The sequence below is a fragment of the Triturus cristatus genome, chromosome 4_1 (assembly GCF_964204655.1).
Source record: "Triturus cristatus chromosome 4_1, aTriCri1.1, whole genome shotgun sequence".
NCBI lineage: Eukaryota > Metazoa > Chordata > Amphibia > Caudata > Salamandridae > Triturus > Triturus cristatus.
Window position 1 is genome coordinate 857,710,014 of NC_140585.1, and position 20,614 is coordinate 857,730,627.

The window sequence follows — 20,614 nt, forward strand, 5'->3', positions numbered from 1 at the left end:
ACCTGTTCCGGGTCGACATAGATGGTCTATGCCTTGGAATCGAAGCCTGTTCTTTCGGCTCCTTCTGTGATGTAATCCTTTTTCACACCGCACCTCCCTCAGTGAAGAAATGCTCTTCTGGGCCTGCCTCTGCTTCTCTCGGACTCGAAGCATCTTCGGATTGAATTCAGTGTATGCTTCACAGCCCTCTGTGCTGTGGTCCCTCTGCAAACAGAGGCTGCAGACTTGGTGGTTTTCTCGATGAGCAAACTTGTGGTGACACTCTGGGCAAAAACAAAAGAGCGTATCCTCCATACCCCCCAGCGAAGAAGTTCCATTGGTTGTACATTCTCTGACCTCTGTCAAGTTCAAGTTAATTTATTTTGTTTGATTAGTTAAAATCTTACAAAAATTATAAAAAATGTCATGAAATTTAAAAGTTATACAACAGTTAATCATATATGGTTTTTATCAAAGAATAGAATATATAAAATATATTTTTAACACAATACATTAGCAATTCAAATGATATTCCTCCAATTTTTTTCCAACGGGGCACAAAGATCTTACAAATGCAGAATTCATTAATAAATCTTCAAAATTTAGACATGTTAGCAGAGCTTGCCTACATGTCCTCACTCCGCGATTATTAAATAGTCTCTTAAAAGTGGTTTTCCTTTCGTTTTCTAATTCTGGACAAAGACACAGTACATGTATAATGTTCCCTTGTCCGGATTTACATAGCCTGCATAGAGTATTCTCTCCTGTTTTCTTCCATGGTGGTAGGTGACATAATCCCGGCAGACAACCAAATCGGGCTTTGATAAAGATATGTTTGTTTTTCTGCGACCATGATGTTTCAAGATATTCTTGGACCTTATTTTTCATGAATCCATTTATAATTGGCCATGCATGCTTTCTTTTTACAAGTATATCTTTATCTTTAATCAGGGAAAGATGATTAGTAAGTTTATTGATTGTTTTTTTTAAGCTTTCCTGGGTGATTGTACTATCCCAAATGGGTGTCACGCCAAATTCTTTTATCGCTGTATTTAGATAGGACCAAACATGTAGTTTCCTATTATCTTTTACTTCTTGCCGTAACAGCTGAGACATTTGGTTTTCTTGATCATTTTTTATTCTATTCCACACTTTGAGCGCTTGCCCCTTCCTTGCATATAGCTGGTTGTTTAACCCAAATTCCAGCCTCACTTGCGCTTGTGAGGCGTTATTCAGCGGGGAGAATAAGATTTTCTACGTTTTTGCAACCGCATTATTAATGATCTCCGCATCTTTCCCATTTATTGCCTCGCTACTGTATGTCAAAGTAGGTAATAGTTTTGCCGCAATTACCTTTAGAAAGGGACAATAAGACAAGTTACTTATAGCTTTCTGTATGGTCCTGAATGCCGCAACCAAGGTGTTTGCTTTTTTTGCGGAAGGAAATTTCCATTGTCATTAAATATAACACCAAGATATTTGTAGGCTACAACTTGTTCTAATTCAGTATCAGCCATCAACCATTTATATTTATATTTAAGTCGTGTGTTTTTTGTAATAACCATTATTTTGGTCTTTGCTTCATTTATTACCATATCATTTTCATTTGCATACATTGAGATACGATTTTTTAGCCGTTGCAACCCAACTTTAGTTTGACTTAAAAGTATGACATCATCTGCATACAACAAGTTGGATATTTGTTTGTCTGCTAACCTTGGTGGATGTGCATTAACTTCATTCAGAGCCGTAGAGAGATCTGCTAAGCATAAATTAAAAAGCAGAGGGGCCAGGACGCACCCTTGTTTTAATCCACTAGTCGTAGGTATTTCTTTTGTTAGCGTCCGACCGTCACCAATCCTCACCCTGATCCAAGTATCAGTGTACAAAAGTTTAATCATTTTCAGTAATGAGTCTGGAATTCCTTACTTTTTAAGTTTTTTTTCCACAATCATTGTATATTCACACAATCGAAAGCAGATTTAAAATCAACGAAACAAAACTACAAGGGCTGTTTTGCTAAAATTGCCTTATCCATTAATACTGACAGTATTAACATGTTTGTGGAGGTTCCAAGTCCTTTGATAAAGCCTGTTTGATTCAGGGGTAGTACCTGCTTTTCCATTACCCAATCTGTTAGACTTGTTAATTAAATCCCGGCAAACAGTTTTGCGTCAGTATCTTTTTTTTTTTTTTCTTTTTTTTTTTAAAACCTTTATTGACAGTTCAATAAGAACAAGTATGGGCCTACAACCCCCCAGGGCCGGCCGCTAAGCAATCAGAGCAATAACGACAAGTACAAAAACAGGCAGCACTTCGGGGAGCAAAATCGTACTGCTAACACTGTGAACAGCGTAAGTAGGGCACCAGGAGAAAGAGGTTTTCATTTTATGATGAAACAAGACAGAAGGATCAGGTGACAAGCACTTTTAAAACAACGATCACGGATCTGCAGAGTAATGAACGTTAGCGATTTACAGTAATCTATTAGGTCAATGGCGCAAACACAAGAACTTCAGGATGGGAAAGAACATAATATACAGCTGCGCCCGCAGTCCCCCGCCAGAACTCCCCAAGAACACCCCGGAAGTTGTGAACACATAGAACGGCAACGAGGCATAGCAAAAGGAGGTGTATCACGCTGATCCCAGAAAAAGAAAAGCAGAAAGAATCAGAAAAGAAAAAAGGAGGCCATGGAAAAAGAGATGAAAGAATACAGAATCCCCTCCCCCAACCCCCCACCCTGCACCTCTGCAAATGAGTACGGCCCCCCCCCCCCCAGCAGTGTGCCTGTCGCCCTGGAACCAGACCCGAAATATAGGAGAATAGGGAAAAAAGAAGTAGGAAAGGACCCCCACCAGACGGGGGGGGGGTAGAGGAAGTATTTATAAACTGGAGGAGGGCCTTCATACCAGACCCCCGGCTTCACCCTCCCGCACGGTAAGATTCCCCTAAGGTGAACAAGGAACAGCACAAGAACAATCGTCTCAAACCACGATGGGGAGCATTATGCACCTATCGTGCCAGTAGCCATGTCAGGAGAGCACACCACCCCCAAACCCGCCCGTCCACTAGGCGACCACCCCCGAGGGGCAGCCTCATCCCTGACCACACTTCGGAATTCTGCCCATGCCAACCCCTCGACCCAGCACCATACACAATGTTCCTAGGCAGAGGAATGTCCAACAACGACAAAGAAGCGACGCACACAGGTGGAGTGGAAGTCTCTGAGCGTGAACACAGTCCGCCGCGTGGAGAAACCGGCTTCCCAGTGCTGCCCAAGGATCTGGACTGCATGCAAGGTTCAGGAAGGCAGAAGCAGTCAAAGCAGACATTAGTTGCTGGAGTTGTCCCTGGGGCGCAGGAGGGCATGTACGGGATGAGGCCACCACGTCCCACTCAGGTCCAACTCCTCCGGGACAGATCAGGCCCTCAGAAGGTCGAACGCACTGTAGCATACTGGCCGGGGCGTCCAGTTGTGTACTAACCTCAGGGGCGGCCGCCACAGTGTCCTCCTGCGCGCAGTGTGGGTAGTCTCTGTGTTCGGGCGGACAAGCGGGCCGCCACTGCCCCAACTCCGACGCCACACCATCGAGCTTACTCCCCAAGGTCACGAAGCCATGAACCAAGGAGGAGTGAAGGGTACCAAGAGCCTCGAGGAGGTCGCCGCACCCCAGCTCAGCTCTCTGCGATCTCGCCGCCACACTCCCACAGGTGGTACGCTCACAGGCCCACTGCGGCCCAGCGGACAGGATGGTAGGCTTCATCGCCCAAAGATGGCCGCCAAGTATGCCCGACCCTCACCGGGGCCGGGACAAGCGTCGCAAAGTCCACGTCGTGGGTGACCGGGTTCCGGGGGCAGGCAAAGAACTATCCGTGATTACGGGCAATGGTCGTCCCCACCACGGACCAGCTCCCGTAGAAATCCGGGGGTGGCCCGCAATGATCGGGGCAGGATACGGACGGCGGCCGGGCAGCTCACCAGCAAGGCGGGGGCAGTCACCGGAGGATCTAGGGCTTGCACCCCCGGTCATGCACTCGGTCCGCTACGCTGGGCAGTAGAAGTGACCATGCCGAAATGTAGGCCGAGTTTGGCACCGCTCCGGTGGGCCGACTCCACTCGGTCACCACTGGCCGCTGTTGTCGCATTGCCACCCGGCCACGGCGTCCACTCGATGTCCCGGCTCCAGGGCCGCACAGGCCGCAAAGTTCAGATGCAGTTTCCTCCGGCGATACCGCAGCTAGAAACCTCGGAGTCACACAGTCGGGAGCCCCTCTCCTTTAGAAACACGACCACGTAGCACAGGTTGAGGATCTCAGGCAGGATATCCGTGCGGGATGCGGAGGGTCGCGGAGCCGGGAGTCTACGCTGCCGTCCCGGTCGCCATCTTGGCTCCTCCCCCGCGTCAGTATCTTGAAGGGTAATTAAACGGTAGTTCTCCGGCAGTTGCCAGTTTCCTTTCTTAAAAATAGGAGATATTAGTGACCCTCTCCAAGATTTTGGAATCAACCCACTCCGCACAACTTCATTAAAGACCTCTGTCAATTGCCCAAGTACCCCAGCCACTTCTTCGGTATTTTCTTGGTGGAAACCTGGGTTGTTTATCCTCTTCCTCCATGCTCTATAATGTTGATTTTCGATTGAAAGTTTGGAAATTTTCGATGATCCATCGCTTTTTCCTGTCTTTTCTGTCACCATTCAGAGAGCCTTCAGCCGAAGCTTCCAGAGACAAAGCATCAAACTTCTCTTCTACAGGACACTCAAAATATTCTCTCTTATATCCTTCTAAAATACATTGCAATACAAAATAAAAAAAACTTCTACCCACTTTAAATGAACACAATATATTGCTCCTGACAAAATGCACAAGAGCAGTTAATATCCCCAGAAAAAAGGTAATACATATCAGGGCAAACCATGGCCAAGGCGGAAAAAAGCATGGAAAGGTCAAATGAAAAGTCAGAAGGTGCTCAGAAATTATTTATTTCAGGGTTCACATGAATCTATATTGGATTTTACTTTCAGCTGATCAGATTAACATATAAATTAAGAAAAACTTACACAGGTCATAGGCCATTTCCTAAGTGTTAACACTGTGTTGTCTTGTAGAGTGTTTGTACATTTTGACACCGAACACTCTGGTGTTCTTTCTTTCAAAACATCTGTGGTCAGCTCTGCTCGTAGGAAGTATTCCTGAAAACAAAAACAAGGTATAAAATTACTGGAAGGACAGAAGAGCGTGCAACATCAACCAGTATTTTTGCCAACATATACTGCTACATTTGTGCCCAAGGAAAGTGGCCATAAATAAACATTTTGTAAGTGTCCGAGTCAGAAATTGCTTTCATCTTTTGTGATTTGATAACATACGTGATGCACTAAATTATGCATATATAAGAAAGGTTTTGCAGCGTGAACCTTTCTGGATTCACTATGCTGTGCATTATTCCGCGATTTGGTGGTTGGGTCCGGATTCGTAGTCTTTCTTTTGTTGTTTTTTTTTTTGTAGCCCAGGTGGGCGTCGACGTCCCACCATTTGGTGCACCTCTCGTGACGTCGTCGTGCTTCCTGCGGAAGTCCCACCTTTGGGGCGCCATCTTCAGATTCTTTTTTCCGCCGTTGGGTCTGGATCGTCATCGAGAAGCTCCAGAGTTTCAATCGAAGGAAGAAGGAGAAAACGCGAGTTTCATCGAAGAAAAATTGGAGAAGACTACAGAGAGGAAGAACTTATAGCTGGGACGCGAAGAAGGAGGAGATTAACAAAATTCTTCGACGCCCACAGGAAAATGCACACTCAGAGGCTCTGAGCTAACTGCCACCACAAGTACGCGCAGAAGGACCAGCATCCGGTCTGCAACCTTTGCCTACCGATCGACCACCAGAGCAAGGACTGCAACACCTGTTCAGCATTCACGCCGAAGACACTCCGGGTGAGAGAACGACAGAGAACAGCCAACTTCAACATGGAAGGCAAGGATAAGGCCCCGTCGCTGTACGATCTGGGCCTCTCCACCGACGATGAAGACAACATCGCCGAGGGACCTGATGTCTTCACGGTCGTAGAGACCGACAAGAAAACGTCCGACGAGGTAAGAGACACGTCTAGTTCAAAACCCCCGAAAGGGCCCCGAAAACCTGAAAGTGACTCTCGAAAATCTCAGCGTGGATCCACGGGGTCCTGGATCGGGAGAATACCAGGTGCCAGAAGCGGGCGTTTGGTCTTGGTGTATATGCAACTACAGATCAACACCCCCCTGGTAGGATACATGGGGTAGGAACCCAATGCATCCCATAATTTAAATATATTCTCTTTCAGACAACGCTGAGAGATTAACCATAAGTTTGCGGTAAGAACTACCACAGGGAAGGGTGCACCTTAGCGTGTACATATCACCGTGGCAGCATTGGTCCTGAAGATAGCCTCGCAAATTAGCATGTTGAGGCTGAAGCATGTAGACCAGCCACTATAACTTCTATCACTTGTGGATGCCATTGGTTAATCTAACCAGAGAAGACATCAGTTTTCATTTTAATCTTGCCTTACTATTCCAGTATTACATTTTTAGGATTAGTAAAGGCAATTTTATAATTTACTGGTTCACTCACCTTGCACTTCGAAATGAACACGATCCGCTGTAATCAGGCGTTGTAGCACACCCAAGAGGCATTCGGCCGCTCGGGTGGGAACCCCATGAGGAAGCATGTCACCATGGGGTTCTTTTAAAAAACAAGTGTTATTCCTTTTGCCTTGTTCAATATAGTAACTCGGGATTACTCTTTTGTTGATTTAATATATACCGTAAAGGGGCCAAGAGTGGTTCCGTTATACCCTTTCTCGCTTTGTGTTTAAGTTTAGTTAGAATCTCTACCAGATAAGCATTACCGAAAGTAACTTGTTCATCTGATAGAGACTTCTAGCTATGGATTCCTTACCTTAGAATAGATACCCAGGCAATACCACCCCATAGGTGGGACCGTGGACCAATTTCACATGAGGAAGTCCTGCAGGACTGAAAGAGCAAAATGCCCATCTCTATGGATGTAACTGTTGAGGCAGCAGTGTTTGGTTAACGTGTGAAAGAAAGCCCATGTTGCTGCCTCGCAGATGTCCAGGACTGGAACTCGGCGTGCTAACGCAGAGGTTGCAGCTTTAGCTCTGGTGGAATGAGCACGCAACCCCTCAGAAGGCAGCTTCCTAGCCAATGCGTAGCAAATTTTGATACAGAGCAAGGCCCATCATGGGAGGGTCCTTTTCTGTACGATATGTCCTTTCTTCGCTCTGATATATCCCAAGAGTTTGTCGTTAGCCTGGAACTCCAGTGTGCAGTCAAGGTAGTACAACAACTCTCTTTTTGGGTCCACCAGAGGGCAGTTGCTTCTCTTCCTTAGAGGGATGTGGCGGAATGTAAAAAGTAGGCAGAGTGATGGACTGGCCTACATGAAAGGGAGTGACGACTTTTGGCAGAAATGAAGCTCTAGTGCGTAGAACCAGCTTGTCTAGGTAGAAGTTCAGGTATGGAGACTTGGGTGACAAAGGATGAAGCTCCCTGATTCTCCAGGCAGATGTTATTGCCACCTAGAAGGCCTTCTTGGTGGGAAGGAGCCTGAAATGAGAGTTGTGCAAGGGCTCAAAGGGAGCAGCCATCAGGAACATCTGGACGAGGCAAGATTACGGTCCTACTGAGGAATGTTAAAGGGAATAGATAGAAACATATGTAGTAAACTTTTCAGGAACCTTCGTACAATAGGGGATTTGAAGGGGGATGGTTGGTCAGGCAACCACAGAGAGAGGCTGAAATAGCAGACAGATAACCCTTTAAGGTGCCTGGAGAAGGGCCCGGCTGGGTGAGGGAAAGAATAAAAAAAAGAACTTGAGAAAGAGGAGCCGAAAGGGGGTCAACCTGCTTTTCTGCACACCATGCCACAAACTTGCCCTAACGGCAGGCTTATACTGTTATGGTGGAAGGATGCCTGCCTGCCACAATAACAACGCAGACTTTGGGCAGAAGGCCGAAGCCCGTCAACTGTTGTCGCTCAATCTCCACGCAATAAGGTGGAGTGTTGACCGGTGTGGGTGGATGGCCCTGCCGAGCTGCTGTGACAGAAGATCCTCCCAAAGGGGCAGTTTGATCGGAGGACCGTTGGCCATTCTCAACAGATCGGAACGAATAGTTTCTTACCTGTCGGTGTAGTTTTGCAGCTTGAAGATCTTTCTGGATTCACTATGCTGTGCATTATTCCACGATCTGGTGGTTGGGTCCGGATTCGTAGTCTTTCTTTTGTTTTTTTTTGTTTTTGTTTTTTTGTAGCCCAGGTGGGCGTTGACGTCCCACCATTTGGTGTACCTCTCGTGACGTCGGCGTGCTTCCTGTGGAAGTCACACCTTTGGGGCGCCATCTTCGGGTTCTTTTTTCCTTTCCTCTTTTTTTTTTTTTAACCCTAGGCGTTAAGTAATTTCCTTATACATATCCTTTCAGTTTTATCTTGTTATTTCAGTCTTTGTCCTTCCACCCTTTTTTCTCCTGCCTCATCTTCCTGGCGGAGGTGGGTGGGTTCGCTAGTGAATCCAGAAAGATCTTCAAGCTGCAAAACTACACCGACAGGTAAGAAACTATTTGTTTTGCAGCGTGAATCTTTCTGGATTCACTATGCTGTGCATAGATTTTGGAGCGGTTTGTTATCTCTGTGGCGGCTGGGTGGAAGATGAGCGTTGGTCATTGAATATATGTTGGAGCACCTTCTGTCCTACTTGTGCTTCCTTGTTCATCTGTATATCCACGCAGTAGTGCTTGGTGAACGTGTGCACCGAAGCCCATGTTGCCGCCAGGCATATGTCTTGAATGGGTGTATTTGCCAGAAAGTACCCAGGAAGCTCGTTGCGAAGGACACAAAAAACTGCTTGGTTTTCCTGTGTTCTTTTGTCCTCTCGATGTAGTGCATCACCGCCCTTCTAGCGTCTAGAGTGTGCAGTGCCATCTCTGCGCTTGTTGCTGGGTTCTGAAAGAAACTTGGTATTTGAATTGTTTGATTTATATGGAATGCTGACACCACCTTTGGCATGAAGTGTGGGTCCGTTCTCATTACGACTCTGTCCTTGTGTATCTGGATGTAGGGCTCTTGCAGCGTTAGCGCTTGCAGCTCGCTTACTCTGCGCAGTGAGGTTATTGCCACCAGAAAGGCTGTCTTCATTGTTAGCATTTGAAGGGAGGCCTTGTGAATGGGCTCAAAGGGCACCTTCATAAGTTCCGTCAGAACTATGTTGAGGTTCCATGCCGGAGGCGGCATCCTCTTTGGTGGCGCTATTCTTTTTGCCCCTTCCAGGAATCTCTTTACTACCTGTGACGTAAAGAAGCTTCCTCCTGTCTCACCTCGTGTGTAAGCTACGATCGCCGCTAGGTGGACCCTCAGCGACGATGAGCATAGTTTCGCCTTTAGAAGGTGTGTGAGGTATCTAAGCACCGTTGATTCCTTTGTCAATTTATTCTGCAGTTTATTTTTGCTGTGGTGAACCTTTTCCACTTTTCCCCATAACATTTTCGTGTTGTTGGTCTCCTTGCCTCCCGCAGCACTCGCATAGTGCTTGGAGGTAGTTTAAGGTGTGCGAACTCTATGTCTTCAGGAGCCAAGCTGCCAGTCCGAGGCTCTCTGGCTCTGGGTGTAGAACCTCTCCGTTCTGCATGGAGAGTAAGTCCTTTCTTTTTGCGAATTTGTGTGGAGGTCCCTGTGCCATCTCCACTATTTGTGAGTACCATGTCTGTCTTGCCCACTGTGGTGCCACCAGGATCATTGTCATGTTGCTGGTCTTGCACTTGTTGAGTACCCTGTGTATCAGTGGTATTGGTGGAAAAGCGTATGCAAATGTCCTTGACCAACTTATCCATAGGGCATTCCCCTGGGATTGTTTTTCTGGTTGTCTGGATGCGAAGTTTCGGCATTTTGCATTCAGGTGTGTTGCAAACAGGTCTATTGTCGGTGTACCCCACCTTTTGAATAGCCTTTGCGTTTCCTGTCCATTGAGCTCCCACTCGTGGGATGCCGAGGTCTGCCTGCTGAGCCAATCGGCTTCCACATTGTCCTTCCCTGGTAGGTGTATCGCCAGCAGGTCTATTTTGAGTGGGATGGCCCATCTCCAAATCTCTTGTGCCAGAGTTGAAAGGGGGAACGATTGTGTTCCTCCCTGCTTGTTGATGTAGAACATTGTGGTAGTATTGTCCGTCTGTATCAACACTTTTTGGTTGTATAGCTGCCTCTGGAAGGCCTTCAGGAATAGCAGTACGGTCTTCAATTCCAGGTAGTTGATGTGTCTGACCGCATCTGCTGGAGTCCACAGACCCCTCACTCTGAGCTTGTTCATGTGCGCTCCCCATCCTATCTGGGATGCGTCTGTGGTAATGGTCACAGTTGGGCTTGGTGGTGTCAAGGGCTTTCCTATAGTTATGTTCTCCCTGTTCCACCATGCTATCTCCTCTTGCACTGCGTGCGTAACAACCACTAGATCCTCCCAACTTCCGTTCGCTTGTGACCATTGTTGTTGCAGCCTTTCCTGGAACGGTCTCATGTGAAGCCGTACATTGGGGACTAGGTGAATGCATGACGCCATCATACCCATGATCTTGCTCGCTGTTCTTACTGTCAGAGCTCGCCCCTTCTGGTAGAGACGCGTCTCCTTCAGCAGGGCTATTGTTCTCCTGTCGCTGGGCTTGACCGTTTTGTCTAAGGTGTTGATCTGCGCTCCCAGGAAGATCTTCACCTGTTCTGGTTCCATTGATGACTTCCCCCAGTGTATCGAGAACCCCAGGTTTGTTAGTGTTCTTGTCACCCGCTCTACGTGCTCCTCGCACTTGTCGCGAGTACTTGCTTTGATTAGCCAGTCGTCTAGGTAAGGATACACATGAATCCCTTCCCTCCGTAGGTACGCTGCTACTGTTGCAAGGCTTTTTGTGAAAACCCTTGGTGCGGACTTTAGACCGAATGCCAGGGTTGTGAATTGGTAATGATCCTGGTTTATGTTGAACCTTAACAGGTTTTTGTGGCGCCTGTTCATCGTGATGTGCAGGTATGCATCTTCGAGATCCACGGTGGACATGAAGTCTCCGCCTCGTATTTGAGGTAGCACTTCTTGTAGCGATGTCATTTTGAATTTTTGCGTCTTTATGAATTTGTTTAGGAATCGTTGATCCAGGATGGGTCTTAGTGTTTCGTCCACGTTTGGGACCAGAAAGTAGTTTGAGTACACTCCCTTGTTCCTTTCTCTGCATGGCACTGGTTCTATGGCCTCCTTTTGGAGTAGTTGTAGCGCCTCTTCTCTGAGTTGGGCAAGCTCTTGACCAGAGTGTTGTCTTCTCTTTGGTTTCCTGTTTGGAGGTCTTTTCTCCAACTCTATGCAGTATCCGTACTGTATGACGTTGAGTATCCATTTGTCTGAGGTTATTTTTTGCCATTGTTGAAGGTAAAGTTCCAGTCTTCCGCCTACTGGTGTTGCATGCTCGTAGGCATTTGGTTTGTGTACCCCCCTTACTGTGCTTACTTTGTGCTTCACCCCTCGGGGTATACTGGGGGTGAGCATTTTCTTCCGTGCGAAGTCACTTTGATGAAGGTTGGTCTCACCCTATTCTTCTCTGGCCACGTCCGTTTCCCCTACCGCGAAAGGACTGGCCTCGAGGCTGGTACTGCCAGTTTTGCTTCTGCTGTCCCTGCTGGCCGTGACTTTCACCCTGCTGTCCTTGCTGGAATGTCTGGTGTGACGTTCCCGGCTGGTTTCCTCCCCTTCCGTAGGGTCTCCGAGCTGGGGTGCCTCTTCTCATCCCTCTGAATTGCAGGGCCCCCATGGACCTTGCCGTCTCATTTTCCTTCTTCAGTTGGGTGAGTTTTTCGTCCACCGGAGCACTGAACAGCGTCTCACTGTTAAAAGGGGTGTTCAGTATGTTGTTCTGGACCTCTTGCTTGAATCCTGAAATTCTGAGCCAGGCCTGCCTCCTTTCAGTGATTCCTATAGCCATCAGCCTGCTCGATGTCTCTGCCCCGTCCAATGCTGTCTTAATGCATGAGTTTGCAATATTCTTCCCTTCCTCCACCAGATGGGAAGCTCTCTGCTGGTATTGCTCGGGGAGATGTTTGATTAGGTCTCCCATCTCGTCCCAGTGCTGGTACTGGTGCCTGTTCAATAGGGCATTGGAGTTCGCCATGCGCCAGTGCATTGCCGCATTTCTCTCAACCTTTCTCCCGGCGAGGTCCATCCTTCTGCTCTCCTTGTCGGGAGGCGGCCCTGAGGTTGCCGGTACATTGGCCCTTTTCCTGGCCGTGGACGCAATGATGGAGTCAGCTATGACTGATCCTTTGATATATGGCGGGTCCTGTGAGGAGTGCTTGTATTTCTTCTCTGTTCTGGGAGTGATGGATCTGCAAGTTCCTGGGTCCTTGAACGCCTCCTTCCCTTGGTTCATTATGCTTTGGAGCATGGGGAGGAACTGGCTCCTAGTCTGGATGGGGAGCAGTGTTTCGAGTAGAAAATCTGCTTTCGGCTTCTCCTCGTCCAATTTCACGCCAAAAGCTGCTGCAGCGCTCTTGACGACCATGTTGTATGCCCCAATGTCATCTGGCGGCGAAGGCCTCGAGGGATAGGTCTCCACGGGCTCTTCGGGATTTTCGGCGTTGATGTCCTGCCATTCCAGCTCATGTGTCGTCGACGGCGCCGAGCCGTAGATCGACTGCTGCTCCTCTTCCTCATCTTCTCCCTCATAGTAGGGGTCTTCTTCCTCTTCTTCAGGATCTCTCGACTGCTCTTCGGCGTCGAACTCTTCATGTTCTTCGATCGACGACATCCGTCGACGGTTTCGTTGGGATTTTGAATTTTTTCATTTTTTCATCGAACTCCTTCTTCCTCTGAAGGATGCTCTCCATCTCCGCCTCGAGCCTTCTCTTTTTCTTCTCCATTTCGGAAGCATGTTCGGCGTCGAGCGCTGGTCTTTTCGACGGAGCTTGCGTCGACGCGGCCTTGTCCTTTGTCGCCGAACGCCCCACCTCGTGGGCCTGCTTCGACGAACTCTGTTTCTCGGCGGCCTTCGGCACCTGGGATTCCTTCTCGAAGGATCCGCTGGGCCTTTCGTCCTTGGATCCACAAGCGGTCGTCGAAATTTTCGGCGCCAGTGTTCCTTTCGAGGACTTTGACTCTGTTTATCGAGAGTCACTCTCAGATTTTCGGGGCCCTTTCGGGGGTTTCGTACTCGACGTGTCTCCTACCTTGACAGGCGTTTTCTTATCGGTCTCTGCGACCGTGAAGACATCAGGTCCCTCGGCGATGTTGTCTTCATCGTCGGTGGAGAGGCCCAGTTCGTACAGCGACGGGCCTTACCCTTGCCTTCCATGTTGAAGTTGGCTCTCCTCTGCCTTTCTCTCACCCGGAGTGTCTTCGGCGTGAAGACGGAACAGGCGTTGCAGTCCTTGCTCTCATGGTCGATCGGCAGGCAAAGGATGTTGGTCCTTCTGCGCATATTTGTGGTGGCAGTTACGTCAGAATTTAAAGGGTGTCTTGTCCATTGCGCTCAGAGTCTCTGAGTGCGCATTTTCCGATGGGCGTCGAAGATTTCGAGGATCTCCTCCTTCGTCGTCCCGGCTGTATGCTCTTCCTCTCTGTAGTCTTCTATAAATTCTCCTTCGATGAAACTCGTGTATTCTTCTTCTTCCCTCGTTAAAACTCTGGAGCTTCTCGATGACAATCCAGACCCAACGGCGGAAAAAAGAATCTGTAGATGGCGCCCCAAAGGTGGGACGTCACGAGAGGTACACCAAATGGTGGGACGTCAACGGCCACCTGGGCTACAAAAAAAAAAAAGAAAGACTATGAATCCGGACCCAACCACCAGATCGCGGAATAATGCACAGCATAGTGAATCCAGAAAGAGTCATGCTGCAAAATACCAAATTATCCGAGCCCAGTCCGGAGCCACAAGGATGCCTTGGGCCCGGTAATTTCTGAACTCTGGGCAGGAGTTGTACGAGAGGAAAGGCATACATGAGGACTGAGTTCCACTCGAGACTGAACGCGTCTCCAAGCAAGAACCGCCTTGAAAACTGCAATGTGCATACTTGTTGACATTGCGTGTTGTCAGCGGTGGCAAACAGATCTAACCAAGACTCTCCCCACTGCTGAAAGAGACCTTGCACCACCTCCAGATGTAGACACCTTTCGTGATGCACTAGACATCTTCGGCTGAGTTAATTTCTGACAACCTGTCAGGTGTTGGAACCACCACAGAAATGCCTTGTTGTTCCAGCCACCAGCCATGTCAGGAGACACAGGACATCTTGACAAAGGGTCCACTACCCTACTTCACCCGGTTTGATGCTGTACCACATGGCGGTGGTGTTGTGCGTGAACACCTGCACTAGCCTCCCCTTCATGGAAGACAGAAAAGTTTTTAATGCCAGCCGGATCACCCCGAGCTCTAGAAGATTGATGTGGAGTCCAGACTCCATCCTCTCCCAGATGGCTGCCAGTGACGCATCGGTCGCTACTGTCAGATCTGGTTGAGGAACGGAGAGGGATCTGCCGTTCATTAACCACCACTGCAGATCCTGTGCAGCTCCCACAGAGATCTGGACCATGTCGGAAAGATTTCCCTGATGCTGTTCCACTGAACTTCAGGTTCCACTGCAGAGCCCTCATGTGCCAGCAGGCATGTTTCACAAGCAGGATGCAGGAGGCCATGAGGCCTAGCCGCCTCAGAGTCAGTCTAACCAAAATCCAGGATAGAAGTTGAAACATTGATATCATAGCACAAATATCGTGGACTCACCATTAGGGAGGATAGGCGCAAAACTGCACCGTGTCCAGCTTCGATGAAAGGGTGCATCTGAGAGTTAGGTGAGACTTTGGCATCTTAATAGTGAGCCCCAGTGAATGCAGGAGGTCCACCGTAGTCTAAAGATGAGAGACAACAGCCTGAGGAAAGCCTGCCCTCAACAGCCAGTTGTCGAGATAGGTGAAGAGTGCCTGTTGTGAAGAGCGGGCGTACTGAGGAGGCGAGTCAGGAGAGGGGACCACGGTGCAAGGCCGGTCTCGTGATGACACCAAGGGATCCGAAGCACGCCTGAGTGCGGTGGTAGGAAGGTGGAGTCCCCGTGCTGACTGCAGCTGCACCCTGCGATGTGCGCTCTACGTCTGCACCACACGCTCTGCAGTCGGCTCTTGATGGTGGAGGCCTGTTCCGCTGAAAGCACGCCAATGTTTGGTGCCCTGTCCTGGGTTTGCCGTTTGCTCTGTCCCAGAGGTGAGGGGGGAGTGTAACATCTGGTGGATTCCACTGGGTTGGACAGCAGCGGGCCCCCGGGGAGCTCCTATGGGGCCCGCGTGGGCATGCACGGGTCAGCAGGGTGGTGGTGTCCCAGAACTCCGGTTTGACTTCTCAGGACCGCCTGTGGTACCGGGGGGATGACCCTCGCTTCCATGACTGGCGGTACCTTGGGACCTCCCTGCCCCACATAGGCCTCGGCGGCTGTCTGCTGGGGTGCAGTGTCCGTAAGTGGTGAAGTGCGAGGACAGGGTGTAAAAAAGTGGCTCTGTATATACTGTTCCCAAATCGGTACAGTGTGCACAGAATCCACAGTCCCCAGAGGTTTGGCAGAGGCTAAAGTTAGATATAACCTTACTCTCTAAAGTGGTAGCTTTGTGGAGCAGTAAGGCAGCATCAGAGGACAGTGTAAAGCATTTGTTGTACACACTCAGTCAGCAAATGGTCTCACACACTCAAGAACTGAACTCTAGGCCAATGGTTTTGTATCAAAATATATAGTTGTTTTATTTTAGAACCAACAATAGGTATCAAAATATACTCTCTCAGAATTAGATACTTTGGGTAAATACTTTTCAATAGGCAATAGACTTTTGAATGCAATAGTTACAGTTGTTGCAATGGGCAACATAATTTCAAACACAATTATACATTGAGCTCAATGGGAATTTCTAAGTAAATGCAATTAATTACTTTTAGGATTACTTTCCTAACCTCAGGACTAGAAACTGTCCTAGATTCAGTCCTGGGACAGTTCCTGGAAACAGGTAAGTAAATACGTTTTGGTCACAGGAATGATTTTTAAGGAATATTATTGTATTTTAAAAGTTGACACTCAGAAACTTTTTCACATAGAATCACCAATGATATCCTATGGGAGGAAATTCACACAGCAGGTAAGTAGGGTTATCGTTACTTTTTCTAACTCAGTGTTGGATCCTGGATCCAGCACTGGTGCATCTCCTGTAAACAGTTAGAAGAAAGCATTTTTGTTATATAGGCAATTTTTAAGGAATATTTGTAAGTTGCAAAAATCGACCCTTAGAAGAATTTCTGGTGAAAACCAGGCAATGTTATCCTATGGAGGAAAATCAAGTTAGCGGTAAGTACGGTTGTAATTACTTTGCAGGGTCAGTGCTGGGCACCAAGATCCAGCACTGGGATCTCTCCTGATAGCAGGTGAGTAAATTCGTTTTTGTTATTCGGCTGATTTTAGATGAATATTTTAAAGTTTCAAAACTCGACACTTAGAAACCAGTCAATGTTACCCTATGGAAGAAAAGTGAGTTATCGGCTTTTGGGTAAGTACTCGATGGCAGAGATAAGGTTCTGGGCATAGACTCAGGGGTCTCCCAGGGTCAGGTAGGTACAGTTGTTACACCCTCAGCGGCACAGGGGCAGCTAGGTGCAGAGTGAGTTAGGCCCAATGTTACCCTATGGGAGGCAGGGGGCCTTTGGTTGGTGGCTGCTGGCTAGCAGGCCACGTGGCTGTGGGAGCTGGGCTCCTGGTCACTTACTCAGGGCAAGTGGGGAAGTAGCTTAGGGTAGAGGTTGCACTGCCTGAGGCACTCGGCGGCGGTATGCAGGGTGCTCAATGGATTTCAATGGAGAAGCTCAGTGACTAACAAAGGCTGCAAACTCGGAGATAAAGATTCTTCAGGTGCGACCACCACTTCGAGAGATAAGTTGGGAAGTTGTGGGATAGGTAGGCACCCAGGAGCAGGGCACAGGGGGCTGCAGGGCGCCGGGTGCAGGGGTGTCTTTTCGCGTCTGGAAATCTTACCCTCAGCTGGTCATGGTTGGAGGGGTCCCTGGTTCTGAGGCTGCAGGCGTCGTCGGGAGCGTCAAGGTGGGTCCTTGGGTGCTGGATTCGGGGTCACAGTCGCCGGAGGGACGTCCTCGTGGTCTTTCTTTATTCCGGCACAGGCCAGGCTTGGCGGGTGCAGAGTGTGCAGGAATCGCGGTTCCTGGATGATGCCAGAGACTGGTTACTTGCTTTGAACAGTACCACTGCTCATGGGAGTCCCAGTTAATTAGAGTCACAAGACAGTCAGATCTTCCGGGGTTTTTGAGGTGGCTGGAGACGCCGGGGTTTAGCAGGAGCAGGTTTGAGGGTCGAAAGGCCTGTAGAGCTGGGGCCAAATCAGTTGGTGTCTTCCTCTTGTTAGCAGCTGCATGGCAGGTGTTCTTGTTTCTTGATCTTCTTGCTTGTTTCGCAATCTGGATCTGAGGAAGGAAGGTTCAGGGAGCCCCTAAATACTAAATTTAGGGGCGATACAGGTAGGTAAAGGGCAGGGACCAATGGGTCCCTTCCCTGGGGTGGGTACACCCCCTATCCTGACACTCTCCTGTGGGAGGGGGCAGTAGCCTAGTCCTGATTGGGCAGAGCTCCCCATCTTCAAGATGGCGAGAGCCCAGAGATGTGCTTCACCTCACTTCCCCCACCTGAGGGGTGGGGTTGGCAGAGGCTGGCACACCCCCTTTCCTCCCTTGGGGTTTCCCGCCAGTCTTCCCGCCAGAGTGGGGGTCAGAACCGGTGGGGGCCAGTTGCTGAGTACAGCAAGTGGCCTGGGGAAGCTCACAAAGGCGGCATGCCTTTGAAGCTTCCCCTACCCATCCTCGGGGAGGAGACCTAGCACGTCGCCCAGGATGTGTATTGTTGCAGGCCCAGGAGAGCGGATAGCTCTCTACCCAGGGGTCCAGCAACATGTCTGCTGTGTGGCAGCCTAGGCAGCCCCTCAGACAGGACGTGGATTGTAGGTTAGGTTCAAGGGGCAACTCTAAGTTGCCCTCTGTCATGCATCTTACATTAAATCGCACACTGGCATCAGTGTGGGTTTAATGTGCTGAGAAGTTTGATACCAAACTTCTCAGTTTTCAGTGTAGCCATCATGGTGCTGTGGAGTTCGTGTTGACGACCTCCCTGCACCATATACTCTTAAGGGCAGCACTTCACTTACAGTGCCCAGGAATGGACCTGGGTACTGAAGGGGCACTGGGCTCATGCACCTGTACCCACACCACTGGCATAGGGCACCCCGCTAGAGGGGTGACTGAGGTATGCCAGGGCAGTGTGCGTTGTGGGCATGGCACACAGGGATGTGTGCCATGTCGACTCTCTGTTTTGTTCTGCACCAAGACACTCAGCCTGCAAAGGCAGTGTGTTTGTGTCGGGGTACAGGGCCTCTAAGGGTGGCACAATACGTGCTGCAGCCTTTAGAGGCCTTCTCTGGTCACAGGGCCCTGGGTACCTAGGGTACCATTTACCAGGGGCTGACATGTGGCCAGAGATGCCAATTGGGTTTTGGCTGTTAGGCAGTTTTAGGGAAGGAACACAGGCCTTGGGCACCTGATTGGCAGGAGCCCAGGGCACAGAGCATCAGTAGTCTGGTAACCAAAAAAAGGGGGGGGGGGCAACAGAAACCCACTTTCTCACACAGGGGGATCCAAGTTGAACTGCACCCCCTCGGCATCATCTACGCTGCCCCAGACCCTGCTGGGGTTGGGAGTGCTCTCAAGTGGATTGAGGTGGCCCCTCATTCTGTGGCAGGACTGGAGCCTACGCAGGGCCTGAATGTGGACTGCAAGTGAGATATCGTGGACTCTGAGGTGATGGCGGTCCGGCACTGTCAAGGGGCTCAATTGTGAGGCAGCAGAGATTTGGCTACATATACTGGATTGTGTGCGTAGGCCCCAGGACTGGAGATAGGCGACTGCCCCTGCCTGTGATTTCATTCTCTGTCGGCCTGTCTTTCTTGGCTGGGGTGCTGGCTGTCCTGTTCTCATGGGGAAAGGGAAGCTGCATGAGCTACGTCTATGTCGGTGGTATACAGTCCACATCTGATTGTGAACTTGGATGCGTCACTCCAGTCGACAACCATTTTGTATACAATAGCCCTGGCCTCATCCAGGACTGTTGGCAGCACCTGCGCAACCGTATACCACTGAGCATGGTAATAGCTGCCCAAAAGGCATGTGATGTTCATGGACCATAGTGCCAGGTTGGTAGAAGAAAACATCTTTTTGCCTGAATTCCCGATCCGGGGCATGGTTGGGAATGCGTCAAGATTTACATGAGAAGTGGAGGCTTTGACCACCAAGATCTCTAGGGTAGGATGATGCGTAAGGAAGCTGGGATCCCTGGGGCGAGGCGATGGCAGCAGGAAACAGTCCTGTTCACAAGAGCCCCTGTGTTGAGCTTGGACCAAGCCCCAAGCAGGACGTCAGTAAGAGCTTCATTAAACGGGAGAAGCGGTTCAGGAGGGGTACACCTGGTTGAAGCACTTCTGTCAAGACGTTCGTCTTGACTGCCACTAAGGGCAAGCCCCCTCCTCACCACAATTGCAAATGACGCTCCCTCCTCCATAGCTACGGTAGGGGGAGAAAGCATGCTAGTATCTGGAGAGGTATCCAGCCCACTGGCTTCTGCCCAATCCTCACACCAGTCCATGTGGGATCATAAATAAGGCTCCCTGGTTTCCATTTTTACTGATTTTCATAGATAACTACAGATGGAAAACAAATGACTTTCCTGTCTGTATTTAAAGGTGGATAAAAAAGGAACTAGGGTTGCTTTTTGAGTGAATCTAAACGCTTTCAGTCATGACTGCAAAGCCAATAGCTGTGCGGATTCACACGTATGGGGGCAAAAAAAATGAATTTTAGTAAACAGGCTGATACAGCAGTAAATATATCAAAGACAGATACTACAATTTGCCTGTTTTTATTGAAGGCATTGATTTATCATCTGTGGATTTTCATATCATTGAAACAAGGCATCCAAGCATGTGTGGGCATTTATCAGTGAAACAAATGTTGAAAAATACTAGTTTCATCTTTATTTGTTCACAAACCGCAAAATAAATATGGATAAATACAGACAGAAATGCTAAAAAAAAGAAAAATTCCATAAAACCTGGAGCCCTAGTCATAATGGTGGTATTCTTCAGGGTCCAGCAACCCCTCCCATCCTCCGCAAGTCCTAGCCCATTAGAATAGGGCTTAGGGTTCAACCTGGAAGGCATGGATCCAGTCGGCGCCAGAGCTGGTGTCCGATGACACCCTTGCGACTCCGTTTCATATTTGGGGATCAGAATGCAGCGCCAGGAGCGTCGGCACCGGGATCGGCGTTAGGGGATGGTCGACATGGCATGACCGATGCCTCACTGGACCCAATGCCGAAGACGTGCCAGGGAAAAAGGCCGTCCAAATAGGACGTGGTTACCTCATAAAATTCTCTTAATTGGGTGTAGGTCGCTCCGGCTCCCAGGAACTCGAGGAGATGCGGAGATGGCCTAAGTGCTGGCTAAACGGCACAGCAAGGCCTTTAATGTCAACGCTCCCT

At 49.1% G+C, this 20,614-nt stretch overlaps 1 protein-coding gene across 2 annotated transcripts in view; it reads right to left on the reverse strand.

Moving 5' to 3' along the window:
* FBH1 (F-box DNA helicase 1) overlaps positions 1 to 20,614 on the reverse strand; it is a 719,176-nt gene that overhangs the window by 22,173 nt on the left and 676,389 nt on the right. For both annotated transcript variants that reach the window (XM_085653566.1, XM_085653565.1), the window contains exon 20: positions 5,042 to 5,173. In XM_085653566.1, the coding sequence (XP_085509692.1) occupies positions 5,042 to 5,173 (132 nt within the window). The remainder of the gene's footprint in view (positions 1 to 5,041; positions 5,174 to 20,614) is intronic.